This window comes from Bombina bombina, chromosome 3 (assembly GCF_027579735.1).
Source record: "Bombina bombina isolate aBomBom1 chromosome 3, aBomBom1.pri, whole genome shotgun sequence".
NCBI lineage: Eukaryota > Metazoa > Chordata > Amphibia > Anura > Bombinatoridae > Bombina > Bombina bombina.
The window spans coordinates 599,406,734-599,424,364 of NC_069501.1; the positions used below are offsets into that span (position 1 = coordinate 599,406,734).

At 40.6% G+C, this 17,631-nt stretch overlaps 1 protein-coding gene across 1 annotated transcript in view; it reads right to left on the reverse strand.

Annotated features, from left to right (window-relative positions):
• The window catches only part of SRRM1 (serine and arginine repetitive matrix 1), a gene marked incomplete in the record, with an annotated part of 533,145 nt that overhangs the window by 242,590 nt on the left and 272,924 nt on the right, over window positions 1-17,631 (reverse strand). Inside the window, 2 exon segments of the mRNA XM_053705381.1 lie at window positions 4,926-4,964; window positions 5,075-5,213. Coding sequence (XP_053561356.1) covers window positions 4,926-4,964; window positions 5,075-5,213 — 178 coding nt within the window.

Genomic DNA, 17,631 nt, shown 5'->3' on the forward strand with positions numbered 1-17,631 from the left:
TTACCATCTTGAATGTTGGTATCCTTACATAACGATTCAATATTTTTAGATCCAGAACTGGTCTGAAGGAATTCTCCTTCTTTGGTACAATGAAGAGATTTGAATAAAACCCCATCCCCTGTTCCGAGACTGGAACTGGCATAATTACTCCAGTCAACTCTAGATCTGAAACACATTTCAGAAATGCTTGAGCTTTTACTGGATTTACTGGGACACGGGAAAGAAAAAATCTCTTTGCAGGAGGTCTCAACTTGAAACAAATTCTGTACCCTTCTGAAACAATGCTCTGAATCCAAAGATTGTGAACAGAATTGACCCAAATTTCTTTGAAAAAAACGTAACCTGCCCCCTACCAGCTGAGCTGGAATGAGGGCCGCACCTTCATGTGGACTTAGAAGCAGGCTTTGCCTTTCTAGCTGGCTTGGATTTATTCCAGACTGGAGATGGTCTCCAAACTGAAACTGCTCCTGAGGATGAAGGATCAGGCTTTTGTTCTTTGTTGAAACGAAAGGAACGAAAACGATTATTAGCCCTGTTTTTACCTTTAGATTTTTTATCCTGTGGTAAAAAAGTTCCTTTCCCACCAGTAACAGTTGAAATAATGGAATCCAACTGAGAACCAAATAATTTGTTACCCTGGAAAGAAATGGAAAGTAAAGTTGATTTAGAAGCCATATCAGCATTCCAAGTTTTAAGCCATAAAGCTCTTCTAGCTAAAATAGCTAGAGACATAAACCTGACATCAACTCTGATAATATCAAAAATGGCATCACAGATAAAATTATTAGCATGTTGAAGAAGAATAATAATATCATGAGAATCACGATGTGTTACTTGTTGCGCTAAAGTTTCCAACCAAAAAGTTGAAGCTGCAGCAACATCAGCCAAAGATATAGCAGGTCTAAGAAGATTACCTGAACACAGATAAGCTTTTCTTAGAAAGGACTCCATTTTCCTATCTAGAGGATCCTTAAACGAAGTACCATCTGACGTAGGAATAGTAGTACGTTTAGCAAGGGTAGAAATAGCCCCATCAACTTTAGGGATCTTGTCCCAAATTTCTAATCTGTCAGGCGGCACAGGATATAATTGCTTAAAACGTTTAGAAGGAGTAAATGAATTACCCAAATTATCCCATTCTTTGGAAATTACTGCAGAAATAGCATCAGGGACAGGAAAAACTTCTGGAATAACTACAGGAGTTTTAAAAACCTTATTTAAACGTTTAGATTTAGTATCAAGAGGACCAGAATCCTCTATTTCTAAAGCAATTAGGACTTCTTTAAGTAAAGAACGAATAAATTCCATTTTAAATAAATATGAAGATTTATCAGCATCAACCTCTGAGACAGAATCCTCTGAACCAGAGGAATCATCAGAATCAGAATGATGATGTTCAGTTAAAAATTCATCTGTAGGGAGAGAAGTTTTAAAAGATTTTTTATGTTTACTAGAAGGAGAAATAACAGACATAGCCTTCTTTATGGATTCAGAAACAAAATCTCTTATATTATCAGGAACATTCTGCACCTTAGATGTTGAAGGAACTGCAACAGGCAATGGTACTTTACTAAAGGAAATATTATCTGCATTAACAAGTTTGTCATGACAATCAATACAAACAACAGCTGGAGGAATAGCTACCAAAAGTTTACAGCAGATACACTTAGCTTTGGTAGATTCAGCACTTGACAGCGATTTTCCTGTAGTATCTTCTGACTCAGATGCAACGTGAGACATCTTGCAATATGTAAGAGAAAAAACAACATATATATAAAGCAAAATTGATCAAATTCCTTAAATGACAGTTTCAGGAATGGGAAAAAATGCCAAAGAACAAGCTTCTAGCAACCAGAAGCAATAAAAAATGAGACTTAAATAATGTGGAGACAAGAGTGACGCCCATATTTTTTCGCGCCAAATAAGACGCCCACATTATTTGGCGCCTAAATGCTTTTTGGCGCCAAAAATGACGCCACATCCGGAACGCCGACATTTTTGGCGCAAAATAACGTCAAAAAGTGACGCAACTTCCGGCGACACGTATGACGCCGGAAACGGAAATAGAATTTTTGCGCCAAAAAAGTCCGCGCCAAGAATGACGCAATAAAATGAAGCATTTTCAGCCCCCGCGAGCCTAACAGCCCACAGGGAAAAAGTCAAATTTTAAGGTAAGAAAAAATGTTAAATTAAAATGCATTATCCCAAATATGAAACTGACTGTCTGAAAAATAAGGAAAGTTGAACATTCTGAGTCAAGGCAAATAAATGTTTGAATACATATATTTAGAACTTTATAAACAAAGTGCCCAACCATAGCTAGGAGTGTCACAAAAAATAAGACTTACTTACCCCAGGACACTCATCTACATATAGTAGATAGCCAAACCAGTACTGAAACGAGAATCAGTAGAGGTAATGGTATATATAAGAGTATATCGTCAATCTGAAAAGGGAGGTAAGAGATGAATCTCTACGACCGATAACAGAGAACCTATGAAATAGACTCCTTAGAAGGAAATCACTGCATTCAAAATAGGCAATACTCCTCACATCCCTCTGACATTCACTGCACGCTGAGAGGAAAACCGGGCCCCAACTTGCTGCGGAGCGCATATCAACGTAGAATCTAGCACAAACTTACTTCACCACCTCCATCGGAGGCAAAGTTTGTAAAACTGAATTGTGGGTGTGGTGAGGGGTGTATTTATAGGCATTTTGAGGTTTGGGAAACTTTGCCCCTCCTGGTAGGAATGTATATCCCATACGTCACTAGCTCATGGACTCTTGCTAATTACATGAAAGAAATTGTTTTATTCAAATGCATTATCCCAAATATGAAACTGACTGTCTGAAAATAAGGAATGTTGAACATCCTGAGTCAAGGCAAATAAATGTTTGAATACATTTATTTAGAACTTTATATAAAAGTGCCCAACCATAGCTTAGAGTGTCACAGAAAATAAGACTTACTTACCCCAGGACACTCATCTACATGTTGTAGAAAGCTAAACCAGTACTGAAACGAAAATCAGCAGAGGTAATGGTATATATATATATATATATATATATATATATATATATATATATATATATATAAAAGAGTATATCGTCGATCTGATAAGGGAGGTAAGAGATGAATCTCTACGACCGATAACAGAGAACCTATGAAATAGACCCCGTAGAAGGAGATCATTGAATTCAAATAGGCAATACTCTCCTCACATCCCTCTGACATTCACTGCACGCTGAGAGGAAAACCGGGCTCCAACCTGCTGCGGAGCGCATATCAACGTAGAATCTAGCACAAAGTTTGTAAAACTGATTTGTGGGTGTGGTGAGGGGTGTATTTGTAGGCATTTTGAGGTTTGGGAAACTTTGCCCCTCCTGGTAGGAATGTATATCCCATACGTCACTAGCTCATGGACTCTTGCTAATTACATGAAAGAAATAAAAAACTAACATTTTTGTCACCACACTCGCTCTGCACTTCCTAGTTTCTTAGAGTAGGTAAAGAGAATGACTGGGGGGTGGAGCTAAGGGAGGAGCTATATAGACAGCTCTGCTGTGGGTGCTCTCTTTGCCACTTCCTGTTGGGAAGGAGAATATCGCACAAGTAAGGATGAATCCGTGGACTCGATACATCTTACAAGAGAAATTATCTATTTCCTTATATAACAGTTTCAGGAATGGGAAAAAATGCATAGGCCTCTAATAGCAAAAAGCAAACATACAAGGGGTATTGAAATAATGAAAAAGTTTGGCGCCAAGTATGATGCACAACATAACGTAAACTCTTTTTTGGCGCCAAAAATAACCGGAAATGACACACTTGCGTCACTAATGACGCCGCCGTGTGAAAGGTCTCGGCGTCATGTATGACGCCGGAAATGACGAGGTTGCGTCATAAACGTATTTTTTCGCGCCAAAAATGACGCAATAAAGTTTAGCATTTGACGCACCAGAGGGCCTAATACCCGCAATTGCAAGAAGTAGTCAATTGAAAAAAAAAAGACTAAACCCCAGGTAAGAAAAAAATTTCTTAAAATGTTTACATTCCCCAAATATGAAACTAACAGTCTGCAAAAGGAAATACATGAACCTGACTCATGGCAAATATAAGTACAATACATATATTTAGAACTTTATATAAATACATAAAGTGCCAAACCATAGCTGAGAGTGTCTTAAGTAATGAAAACATACTTACCAAAAGACACCCATCCACATATAGCAGATAGCCAAACCAGTACTAAAACAGTTAGTAGAGGTAATGGTAAATTGAGAGTATATCGTCGATCTGAAAAGGGAGGTAGGAGATGAATCTCTACAACCGATAACAGAGAACCTATTAAATAGACCCCCGTTAGGGAAATCATCGTATTCAAATAAGTGATACTCCCTTCACGTCCCTCTGACATTCGCTGTACTCTGAGAGGAATCGGGCTTCAACAATGCTGAGAAGCGCATATCAACGTAGAAATATTAGCACAAACTTACTTCACCACCTCCATAGGAGGCAACGTTTGTAAAACTGAATTGTGGGTGTGGTGAGGGGTGTATTTATAGGCATTTTGAGGTTTGGGAAACTTTGCCCCTCCTGGTAGGATTGTATATCCCATATGTCACTAGCTCATGGACTCTTGCCAATTACATGAAAGAAACACTTGTAATAACACAGGCAACTGCATAAACACTTCTGTTAAAAGATCTAACTGCCAAGAAAACATGCTAGCAATACTGCACATGCCCATGTACACTCACCTTATGATTGCTGCATAGATTATATAATGACACTAAACTGCATTTTGTTATAAAGAAAGACTTAACAGGAATGGTAATATCAACGCCAAGTGCACAAATGTGAACCTTTTCACTGTGAATCAGCTACAAATACTTTTAATTTTAAAAAAATCTAAACTAACCTTTTAAGAGGTGATTGCCACCTTTTCCCAGTCTGCATCCTGAGAGCAGGGAAGAAACAAAAAGGTTTTTAAATCAAAACTAATCTGCAAAAAAACTCACAGCTTTAGTATCATACCATGCATCAATGCAAACATGCAGCAAAACATACCGCGGAGGAGAATCCTTAGGCCGTTTTCTAGAAGGGGAAAGACTTCGAGAGCCAGAATGCCGCCTGCGTCTCCCTACTTCACCATTCTTCACAGTTCGTTTTGGTCTTTCATCCTCAGAAGATGATGATGATCCAGAATCTTATAAAAAAAACAACAAACAAACAAATAAGACAATCTGCAAAAAAAAAAAATAAAAAAAATAAATTTGCTTGTTACTGCACTAATGACGGAATAAATAGATTTCATACATTTCTAAGTGACCCTCCATTTTTCTTTCATGATTCAGATAAAGCATACAAATTTTAAACGTTTTCCAATTTACTTGTATTATCTAATTTAGTTTGTTCTTTTGGTATCCTTTGTTAGAAAGAATACATAGGTAGACTTATGAGCAGCAATGCACTACTAGGAGCTAGCTTCTGATTGGTGGCTGTACATATATGCCTCTTGTCAACTGGCTCGGCCAATGTGTTCAGCTAGCTCCTAGTAGTGCATTGTTGCTCCTTCAGCAAAAAATGAAGCAAATCTGATAATACAAGTAAATTGGAAATTGTTTGCTTTATCTGAATGAAAGAAAAATGTTCCATGTCACTTTAACCCCTTAATGACCAAAGCCACATTTTTGCGCTGTTTGTGTTTAGCTGTAATTTTCCTCTTACTCATTTACTGTACACACATTATATACAGTTTTTCTCGCCATTAAATGGACTTTCTAAAGATACCATTATTTTCATCATATCTTATAATATACTATTAAAAAATTTATAAAATATGAGGAAAAAATGGAAAAAAAACACACTTTTTCTAACTTTGACCCCCAAAATCTGCTACACATCTACAACCACCAAAAAACACCCATGCTAAATAGTTTCTAAATTTTGTCCTGAGTTTAGAAATACCCAATGTTTACATGTTCTTTCCTTTTTTTGCAAGTTATAGGGCCATAAATACAAGTAGCACTTTGCTATTTCCAAACCAATTTTTTTCAAAATTAGCGCTAGTTACATTGGAACACTGATATCTTTCAGGAATCCCTGAATATCCCTTGACATGTATATATATATATTTTTAGAAGACATCCCAAAGTATTGATCTAGGCTCATTTTGGTATATTTCATAGCACCATTTCACCGCCAAATGCGATCAAATAAAAAAAATCGTTCACATTTTCGCAAATTTTTTCACAAACTTTAGGTTTCTCACTGAAATTATTTACAAACAACTTGTGCAATTATGGCATAAATGGTTGTAAATGCTTCTCTGGGATCCTCTTTGTTCAGAAATAGAAGACATATGGCTTTGGCGTTGCTTTTTGGCAATTATAAGGCCGCTAAATGCCACTGCGCACCACACGTGTATTATGCCCAGCAGTGAAGGCATTAATTAGGGAGCATGTAGGGAGCTTCTATGATTAATTTTAGCTTTAGAGTAGTGTAGTAGACAAGCCCAAGTATTGATCTAGGCCCATCTTGGTATATTTCATGCCACCATTTCACCGCCAAATGCGATTAAATTAAAAAAAAAAACTTAAATTTTTCACAATTTTAGGTTTCTCACTGAAATTATTTACAAACAGCTTGTGCAATTATGGCACAAATGGTTGTAAATACTTCTCTGGGATCCCCTTTGTTCAGAAATAGCAGACATATATGGCTTTCGTGTAGCTTTTTGGTAATTATAAGGCTGCTAAATGCTGCTGCGCACCACACGTGTATTATGCCCAGCAGTGAAGGGGTTAATTAGGGAGCTTGTAGGGTTAATTTTAGCTTTAGTGTAGTAGACAACCCAAAGTATTGATCTAGGCCCATTATGGTATATTTCATGCCACCATTTCACCGTCAAATGCGATCAGATAAAAAAAAATTGTTCCTTTTTTTCACTAACTTTTTCATAAACTTTAGGTTTCTCACTGAAATTATTTACAAACAGCTTGTGCAATTCTAGCACAAATGGTTGTAAATGCTTCTCTGGAATCCCCTTTGTTCAGAAATAGCAGACATATGACTTTGGCGTTGCTTTAGAAGGCCGCTAAATGCCGCTGCGCATCACACGTGTATTATGGCTAGAAGTGAAGGGATTAATTAGGTAGCTTGTAGGGTTAATTTTAGCTTTAGTGTAGAGATCAGCCTCCCACCTGACACATCACACCCCCTGATCCCTCCCAAACAGCCCTCTTCCATCCCCCACCCCACAATTGTCCCCGCCATCTTAAGTACTGGCAGAAAGTCTGCCAGTACTAAAATAAAAGCCTATTCTTATTTTTTTTTAAAGCATATTTACATATGCTGCTGTGTAGGATCCCCCCTTAGCCCCCAACCTGCCTGATCCCACCCAAACAGCTCTCTAACCCCCCCTCCCCTGCCTTATTGTGCGCCATAATGGGTACTGGCAGCTGTCTGCCAGTACCCAGTTTGAAATCCAAAACCTTTGTTTATTTTTTATTAAAAAACCAACTATTTTCTGTAGTGTAGCTGCCCCCCCACAACCCCCAACCCTCTCCCAGATTACTAATTTTACTTATTTTGACCCTCTCTCCCACTGAGTCCTTAGACTTGTTCCATAGTGTAGGGTTCCCACCCGCACCCACCCTCGTGCACGTTCTCCAACGCACGCGCATTCTGGCACGCACCCCACACGCGATCCCGCCCCCCTCCTCCACTGATCACCGCCCACCCGCCTCCCTGGATAAGCTCCGACCCACCAACGAACACAGCGATCAATGGCCGATGCAGAGAGGGCCACAGAGTGGCTCTCTCTGCATCGGACTGCTCAAAACTGTTATTGCAGGATGCCTCAATATCGAGGCATCACTGCAATAACATGAAAGCGGCAGGAAGCGATCAGGATCGCTTCCAGGGCTTTCAAAGACCAACGACGTACGGGGTACGTCCTTGGTCCTTTGCATTTTTTTTGCAGGACGAACCCCATACGTTGTTGGTCGTTGAGAGGTTAAAGTGACAGTCAACACCAGAAATGTATTGTTTTAAAAGATAGATAAATCCCTTTATTACCAATTTTCTAGTTTTGCATTAACACTTTTTAATTTAAAAAAAAAAAAAATACCAAGAAAGAAAATAAATCAGGTAAGCATAACTTGTTTTCTTTCTAATGGTAGTGAGAGACCACAAAAATACATTCTAATATATGAGAATACATAAGTTCTAGAAGCCACAAAAGGAGAATATGGGGGGGGGGGATGAACAGGTAAGGCAGTCACCACCGCCAGAAGAACTTTCCTACCAGAAGAAACCTCAGCCGAAACAAAAACATCAAACTGATAGAATCTTGTTTAAGTATGGAGTGAAGACCAGGTAGCAGCTTTGCAAATCTGTTCTACCAAAGCCACATTCTGAAAAGCCCAGGACTTGGAAATCGAATGAGAGGAATGGGCCGTAATAAGTGTTACGTGCTGGAGGTTGATGACCTGCCTCCAAATAAGCCATGCAAATATTTCTCAACCAAGAGTATAAAAAGGTAACTGCGGTAGCCCTCCTGGCCCATGCCAGATAAAAGGACAAACAAACTAGATGATTGCCGAAACTCCTTGGTAGCATGGAGGAAAAACCCTAACATCCAAAATGTGCAACAATCTTTCTTTGGATGACTTTGCGTTAGGACACAAGGATGGAACTACAATCTACTGGTTAATATTGTCCGTAGACACAACCTTGGGTAGAAATTTGGGACCAGTTCGCAAAACACTGCCTTATCCTTATTTAAAAAAAAAAAAAATTAAATAAGGCAGGTCACATTGAAGAGGTGACAATCCTGAAACTCTTCTAGGGGAAGAAAGTCTCAACAAAAATAAACGCTGTGATTGGAGGGAGCCAGATTTGTCATTTTTGACATACAGTTGCAAGAAAAAGGTATGTGAACGCTTTGGAATGATATGGATTTCTGCACAAATTGGTCATAAAATGTGATCTGATCATCATCTAAGTCACAACAATAGACAATCACAGTCTGCTTAAACTAATAACACAAAGAATGAAATGTTGCCATGTTTTTATTTAACACACCATGTAAACATTCACAGTGCAGGTGGAAAAAGTATGTGAACCCTTGGATTTAATAACTGGTTGAACCTCCTTTGGCAGCAATAACTTCAACCAAACGTTTCCTGTAGTTGCTGATCAGACGTGCACAACGGTCAGGAGTAATTCTTGACCATTCCTCTTTACAGAACTGTTTCAGTTCAGCAATATTCTTGGGATGTCTGGTGTGAATCGCTTTCTTGAGGTCATGCCACAGCATCTCAATCGGGTTGAGGTCAGGACTCTGACTGGGCCACTTCAGAAGGCGTATTTTATTCTGTTTAAGCCATTCTGTTGTTGATTTACTTCTATGCTTTAGGTCATTGTCCTGTTGCAACACCCATCTTCTGTTGAGCTTCAGCTGGTAGATAGATGGCCTTAAGTTCTCCTGCAAAATGTCTTGATAAACTTGGGAATTCATTTTTCCTTCGATGATAGCAATCCGCAGCCCCAAACCATGATGCCCCCACCACCATACTTCACAGTTGGGATGAGGTTTTGATGTTGGTGTACTGTGCCTCTTTCGCCACACATAGTGTTGTGTGTTTCTTCCAAAACAACTCAACTCTGGTTTCATCTGTCCACAGAATATTTGCCAGTACTGCTGTGGAACATGCAGGTGCTCTTGTGCAAACTGTAAATGTGCAGCAATGTTTTGTTTGGACAGCAGTGGCTTCCTCTGGTATCCTCCCATGAAATTCATTCTTGTTTAGTGTTTTACGTATTGTAGATTCGCCAACAGGGATGTTAGCATTTGCCAGTGACTTTTGTAAGTCTTTAGCTGACACTCTAGGATTCTTCTTCATCTCATTGAGCAGTCTGCGCTGTGCTCTTGCAGTCATCTTTACAGGACGGACCACTTCTAGGGAGAGTAGCAGCAGTGCTGAACTTTCTCCATTTATAGACAATTTGTCTTACCGTGGACTGATGAACAGCAAGCCTTTTGGAGATACTTTTATAACCCTTTCCAGCTTTATGCAAGTCAACAATTCTTAATCGTAGGTCTTCTGAGAGCTCTTTTGTGCGAGGCATCATTCACATCAAGCAATGCTTCTTGTGAAAAGCAAACCCAGAACTGGTGTGTATTTTTTATAGGGCAGGGCAGCTGTAACCAACATCTCCAATCTCATCTCATTGATTGGACTCCAGTTGGCTGACATCTCACTCCAATTAGCTCTTGGGGATGTCATTAGTCTAGGGGTTCACATACTTTTTCCACCTGCACTGTGAATGTTTACATGGTGTGTTCAATAAAAACATGGCAACATTTCATTCTTTGTGTGTTATTAGTTTAAGCAGACTGTGATTGTCTATTGTTGTGACTTAGATGATGATCAGATCACATTTTATGACCAATTTGTGCAGAAATCCATATCATTCCAAAAGGTTCACATACTTTTTCTTGCAACTGTATGAAGAGGCTTGCGACTGCACTGGAGAGACTTTCAAGATTAAAAGTTAAGTATTTTAACAAAACGAGTAAAATGTAAAGTTTGATGAATGAAAGTGCCCCTGTTTTTAAAAGGATTTTTAAAAACCGGGTACTGATTCATCAAACTTGACATTCAAGCCAAAGCTTGAACAAACTATTAAACATCCGGACACTGTGCCAACTTATTATAGAACACAAAAATGGCTGAAATCTGGCCCCTAATGGAACTAGCGAGAATAACCTTAGCTAGCCCTTCCTGGAGGAACTGAACACATGGAACCTTTTGCCAATCCAAGCCACGCGCTTCACACCAAGTACACCTTATGATAAATTCATCTGGTGACCGGCTAGCACACCTGAACAAGAGTATTAATTACAGGCTTGGAGAAATATCTCCAAACTAAGATCAGGGATTCAATCTCATTCTCTATGCAGTCGGTTTCAAAGAAAAACATAATTTATGTAAGAACTTACCTGATAAATTCATTTCTTTCATATTGGTAAGAGTCCATGAGCTAGGGACGTATGGGATATACAATCCTACCAGGAGGGGCAAAGTTTCCCAAACCTCAAAATGCTTAATACACCCCTCACCACACCCACAATTCAGTTTAACGAATAGCCAAGAAGTGGGGTGATAAAGGAGTAAAAAGCATCAAAGGAATTTGTAAATAATTGTGCTTTATACAAAAAAATCATAACCACCACAAAAAGGGTGGGCCTTGCCAATATGAAAGAAATTAATTTATCAGGTAAGTTCTTACATAAATTATGTTTTCTTTCATGTAATTGGCAAGAGTCCACGAGCTAGTGGCGTATGGGATAGCAATACCCAAGATGTGGAACTCCACACAAGAGTCACTAGAGAGGGAGGGATAAAAATAAAAGCAGCCATTTCTCGCTGAAAAAATAACCCACAACCCAAAATATAAGTTAATTCTCATTAAATGAAAATAACAAAATTAAAACATAAGCAGAAGAATCAAACTGAAACGGCTGCCTGAAGAACTTTTCTACCAAAAACTGCTTCCGAAGAAGCGAATACATAAAAACGGTAGAATTTAGTAAATGTATGCAAAGAAGACCAGGTTGCTGCTTTGCAAATCTGATCAACTGAAGCTTCATTCTTAAAAGCCCACGAAGTGGAGACTGATCTAGTAGAATGAGCTGTAATTCTCTGAGACGGGCTTGACCCGACCCCAAATAAGCTGAATGAAACCAAAGCTTTAACCACGAAGCCAAGGAAATGGCAGAAGCCCTCTGACCTTTCCTAGAACCAGAAGAGATAACAAATAGACTAGAAGTCTTCCTGAAATATTTAGTATCTTCAACATAATATTTCCAAGCTCTTACCACATCCAAAGAATGGAAGGATTTCTCCAAAGAATTCTTAGGATTAGGACACAAGGAAGGGACAACAATTTCTCTATTAATGTTGTTAGAAATCACAACCTTAATTGAAAGAATTTAAATGAAGTCCGCAAAACCACCTAATCCGTGATGAAAAATCAGAAAGATTCACAATAAAGAGTAGATAATTCAGAAACTCTTCTAGCAGAAGAGATGGCCAAAAGGAACAACACTTTCTAAGAAAGTAGTTTTAATATCCAAAGAATGCATAGGCTCAAATGGAGGCGCCTGTAAAGCCTTCAAAACCAAATTAAGACTGCAAGGAGGAGAGATTGATTTCATAACAGGCTTGATACAGACCAAAGCCTGTTAAAAACAGTGAATATCAGGAAGCTTAGCAATCTTTCTGTGAAATAACACAGAATGAGCAAAGATGTGTCCCTTCAAGGAACTTGCAGACAAAACCTTATCCAAACCATCCTGAAGAAACTGTAAAATTCTAGGAATTTCTGAAAGAAGGCCAAGCAAATTTATATGAAGAACACCATGAAGAAAAGTCTTCCAAACTCGATAATAAACCTTTCTAGAAACAGATTTACAATTCAGTAACATAGTAATAATCACTTAGAGAAACTTCTATGTCTAAGCACTAGGCGTTCAATTTCCATAACTTCAAACTTAATGATTTGAAATCCTGACGGAAAAAAAAAAGGACCTTCAGACAGAAAATCAGACCTAAATGGAAGAGGCCAAGGTTGGCAACTTGACATCCGAACAAGATCCGCATACCAAAACCTGTGAGGCCATGCTGGAGCTACCAGAAATACAAATGACTGTTCCATGATGATTTTAGATATCACTCTTGGAAGAACTAGAGGCAGGAAAATATAAGCAGGTTAGTAGCACCAAGGAAGTGTCAACGCATCCACTGCTTCCGCCTGAAGATCCTTGGACAGGTACCTGGGAAGTTTCTTGTTTAGATGAGAAGCCATTAGATCTATTTCTGGAAGACCCCACATCTGAATCTGAGAAAACACATCTGGATGGATACTTTTTTCATAGCTAGGGGACTGAGTCCCACCCTGATAACTGACATATGCCACAGTTGTGATATTGTCTGTCTGAAAACAAATGAAGAGTTCTCTCTGCAATAGAGGCCAAGCCTGAAGAGCCCTGAAAATTGCACAGAGTTCCAAAATATTGATTGGTAATCTCTCCTCTTGAGATTCCCAAACCCCTTGTGCTGTCAGATCTCCAAACAGCTCCCCAACCTGAAAAGACCTGCATCTGTTGAGATCACAGACCAGGTTGGACGAACCAGAGGCCCCTAGAACTATACGATGGTGATCTAACCACCAAGTCAGAGATAGTCGAACATTGGGATTTAAGGATATTAATTGTGATATCCTTGTATAATCCCTGCACCATTGATTCAGCATACAAAGCTGGAGAAGTCTAATATGAAAACGAAAAGTAACCGTTATTCAGCTAGTGTCTGACGCAGCTATTACTCTGCTCCGTAACGCAACAGAAATGCCTTCTCAGCTAACCCCACCCCATCGTGGGCGTTGCGTTAACCTCCTGATCGGCTGAAAATATACCAAAGCCGCAGGGAGTAAAGAAATAATAAAAACACCACCTCTGAGCCATATCTCCTCATCCCCAGTGCCTGCTATTGCTGCCCATAATAAAATGATCCCCTAAGTGATAGGTGAATGTCTCTTGTCCCACAATCATATTGTAAAGTGCCATCCTTATATTTTCTGCATTGTGTCCCAGAAAAAATAAAGTTAGCACTTACCTTTAGACTTCTGCCAGGAAGCACGGCAGCTCACTAGATTTGAGAAGGCCAGTTCCCTCACATGGACCTGTGGATAAAAACAAAGACCGAGTAATCTTACTCAGGCTTGCACGAATAGGGCAGCATTAAATACATGGGAGGCGCAGTGAGGATTGTATCCCACAAGTCCCCATTGCTTGAAAGCCACCAGTGCTCTACTAAAGAGACTGATATGGACTACGGCTACACCCTAGGACAAAGCAGAACAATATTGCACTGCTTGAAAAATAAAATCTTGCTTGAAGAATATTCTTTACAACACCTAACTTTACCCCTTCCTTGCTCTAACATAGGCAAAGAGAATGACTGGGGTTGGAGGGAAGGGATATTAAACAGCTTTGCTGTGGTGATCTTTGCTGCCTCCTGCTGGGTAGGAGTGATATTCCCAATAGTAATTAGATCCGTGGACTCACTGGGTCATTAGAAAGAAAATACCTTCCCCACCCAAGGTGAGAAGATTAACTGAAAACCCCCTTCTAGAGGCCAACCCTCGGCCTATATTGTCAGCACAGTTGATAACAACTGGAACCTACCAGATAGCATCAGATGTCCCAAGCAGACAAGAAAAAACCTGTCAGAAAACCTCAAAACTGAAGCCTCAGGTTTATATTATATTATCTCTCAGAGTCAGAAAACCCCCGCTCCCTCCAAAGGCACGTGAGAGACCAAACCCTGGAGGTTAAGCAGAACCTTCCATATACCTTTCCAGGCAAGAGACATGGTCCTTAACCGGAGGCCTCAAAAAACGGAACCGATCCGAAGATCTGAAACCCCAGAAACCCTTAAGCTGCCTCCTATGGTTAGGAGCGCACCCATACAGAGCCTACCACCATCTAAAGTCCTTAAATGTAAAATACCAAACAATATCCACAAACACAAGAGTCTGAAAAGAACTCCCGACCGGTTTAGGAAAGGGCCACTAGTACCTTTGGAGCACAAGGTAATCCATCTAGACAGGCCTAATGACCTGACCCCACGCTGGAAGGCTAAATGATCAGTTTCCTGACCCCAGAGAGACGAGAAGACTGTAACTGACCTAAGACGACCTACTCTCAAGCCCGAAGGGCTAGATTTTCAAAAAGATCGATGGGTAGAACCTGAGAGTCAAAGACCATGGTATGTTAAAGGGAAGTTTTTATCTTGGACGACAGTCTCCAGAGATCCCTGCCGGATCGATCTCCCGACATCCTTGAATGGAATAACAGGAGCCTCGCAGCTCCTGGTAGAATGGCAGGGAGACCCCTGCACTCCACGCACTAGAGCAAACGAAACTGATAAAAAGGACACGTCCACTCTTCCATAACAAATGACCCAACCCAAGACGGGAGGGAAATAAACATTGCCACCACAAAAAGATGTGACTAGGCTACAGGAGTCGTCTTAAGTCCACTTAATCGAATACTACACCTCTGGAATATCACATTTCCAGACTTCCAAATTAAAAGAAACCCACAGTTCGAGTCCTCAGGGGACATAGAACCCACAACGACGTCTGAAAGTCGTTCACGCATCTCAAGAAACATTGCCAGCAAAAACCAACTTATATTGGAGCAAACAACCCTCCTAGCAGAAGCGTTGGATCTACGCCCCAGGCCCCAAACGTCGTTGTAGGATCCGAGTCCAGAGTCCATAACACTAGGCCTTTTTTCTTCATTTTTTAAAGGCTAATCAGCACCACGAGGGTGACATGAACCCAAGAGACAGTAGATAGCGCCCGACCAGTATCTTGTCTGGTATAAGAGCACTTCAGTTCTGTCTAAGGTTCAAGAAAAATCGACAAGAAGGCTTGATAATATGAACTAGAAGACATAACCTTGGACTTGACCAAAGTGCGCAACTTCTGAGGAAGTGCCCATGCGACCACAAAATCGCAAGTATCGGTTCCAGAAAGAACGTTCCCTAAACGAAAGTTATATCAGACATGAGCTTTATACAAATAAATCAAATGCATCCTATCCGGATCAAAAATAAAAGTAAGACAGCACCCACGGGTGAAAGAAGGGTACGCCCAACCGGACCAGCCGATTAGAAGGCCCCCTTCACCCAAGCTCAAAACTGGAACCAATACATAAAAGAAAGAAAAATAGATAAGATTAGCTTTATCTCCAAAACGTCTATCCAGGTTGCCATCGGCATCTAAGGCCTCAAATCCCTCGGCCCACTAGGACTGGGATTCTCTAGCAATGCCAAAACATGTCTTCAGACACGAAGACGTGCCAATCTATAACGGAAGGCAAAATTATCCGTTGCCGGATCGACAAACTACTCCGGCCCCAAGGCCGGGAGAGCCCCCTCTTCCCCAGGAGGTCGAACTGAATTGGGCGATCCCCCGCCCAGCGGGCCCCGGTTGACAGAACACGGACAGTATCTTAAAAATATTTCACTTGGGAGATACAAATGAGCCAAGGTCGCAGATATGGCCATGCTGGACCGTGCCATAACCTCTGGAGGAAACAGGCCACCTTCCGGAGGAGTAAAGACCAAAGGGACACCTGCTTGCGTAACAAAGGAAGTTTCTGGGACACGCGCCTCGCAGGACCTAGCATCCTCGGGGGCGGATGACAACGCACTCAGAGGACCCTGAATCGGGAGAAGAAAGTACTCTGGAACGGCAATCGGAACATAATTGATGGGCATGGATAACCCGAGCCATTTCATATTCATCACAAGACACATTCTCGGCATCGGAGATATCCATGTCTAAAGAGTCAGAATCCTCCATCATGGGATTACAAAATTGACAAATGGTAACTGACACCTTCGTTACACCCCCAATGGCTGGGGCACTAACCACCTCCTGTGAACCAAACAACCCACAAGCAGACTATCGCCACACGGTCAGCATACGGAAGTGAACAACATAACCGCTCCCTGTCACGAGGTGCGCTGTGCAAGTCATAAAATAGCGTGCAAATCTAAAGATCGCACCAAATGACGATAAGGCCGTTAATGTTTCGAAAAGCCATAAGCCTAAAGTATTACTACACCTCAGCAGATAAAACCACATAAACATGATTAAAGTCCCCCCTGTTCAATAACTCCCCCCTTAGGGGATATTAACCCATGATTCCTTATTTTAAGATAAAAGGAGTCCCACTGGGACCCTACCTTTACGTTATCACATTCACATAATGAAGTAAAATGAAACTATCTTACCGGAATCCACACCGTGGAACAGGAACACTGCCCTTCAAGTGTGACAGATAGTAGCCTTGATTCCGACATGCACTTAAGTGAACAAACGCAGGCAGCGAAACTCGTCAACACTGATTGTTCAAGGAGCGTTTAATGAGTTGGGATGGATTCGCAGAAAAACTCTCCCTGCATCTCCGGACTCTAACCTTCATCCATGCTCTCAGAGAGGCTGACAGGACTACTTAAAACTCCAGTCCCATTTCGAAGAGTACTACCCTCCTTAAGAGACGTGACTCGAAATTCTGACACTTATCTGCCAACCTCCTGTGACGAAAGGCAAACAATGACTGAGGGAAGTGAGAGGTATTTGAAGCCTTTGGCTGGGGTGTCTGCCGCCTCCTGGTGGCCAGGTTCTGAATTCCCAAAAGTAATGAATGCAGCTGTGGTCTCTTCCTGTTTAAGAAGAAAACATGTTGTGTTATAGAATATATAAGCTGTCTAAAGCTTTACAAAAAACATCTTGTTTATTGCAATTGTTTTTCAACAAACTCCATCCACCATTTGCCTACTTTGAAGCAGCAAATCTGGGCTGCAGACAAAAAGGCTAGTCATGATAATATTGATATGAGGTGTAGTTTGGGAGTTTTGTTAAAGCCAATTAGGGAAAGTATGGAGCAGGTGCAGGTTTAGCCTTGAGAAGTCAGGATGCATTTTCAGCTCTGCAAATAAAAAATACCCAATTTTCCGAGCTAAACAGCATAAAAG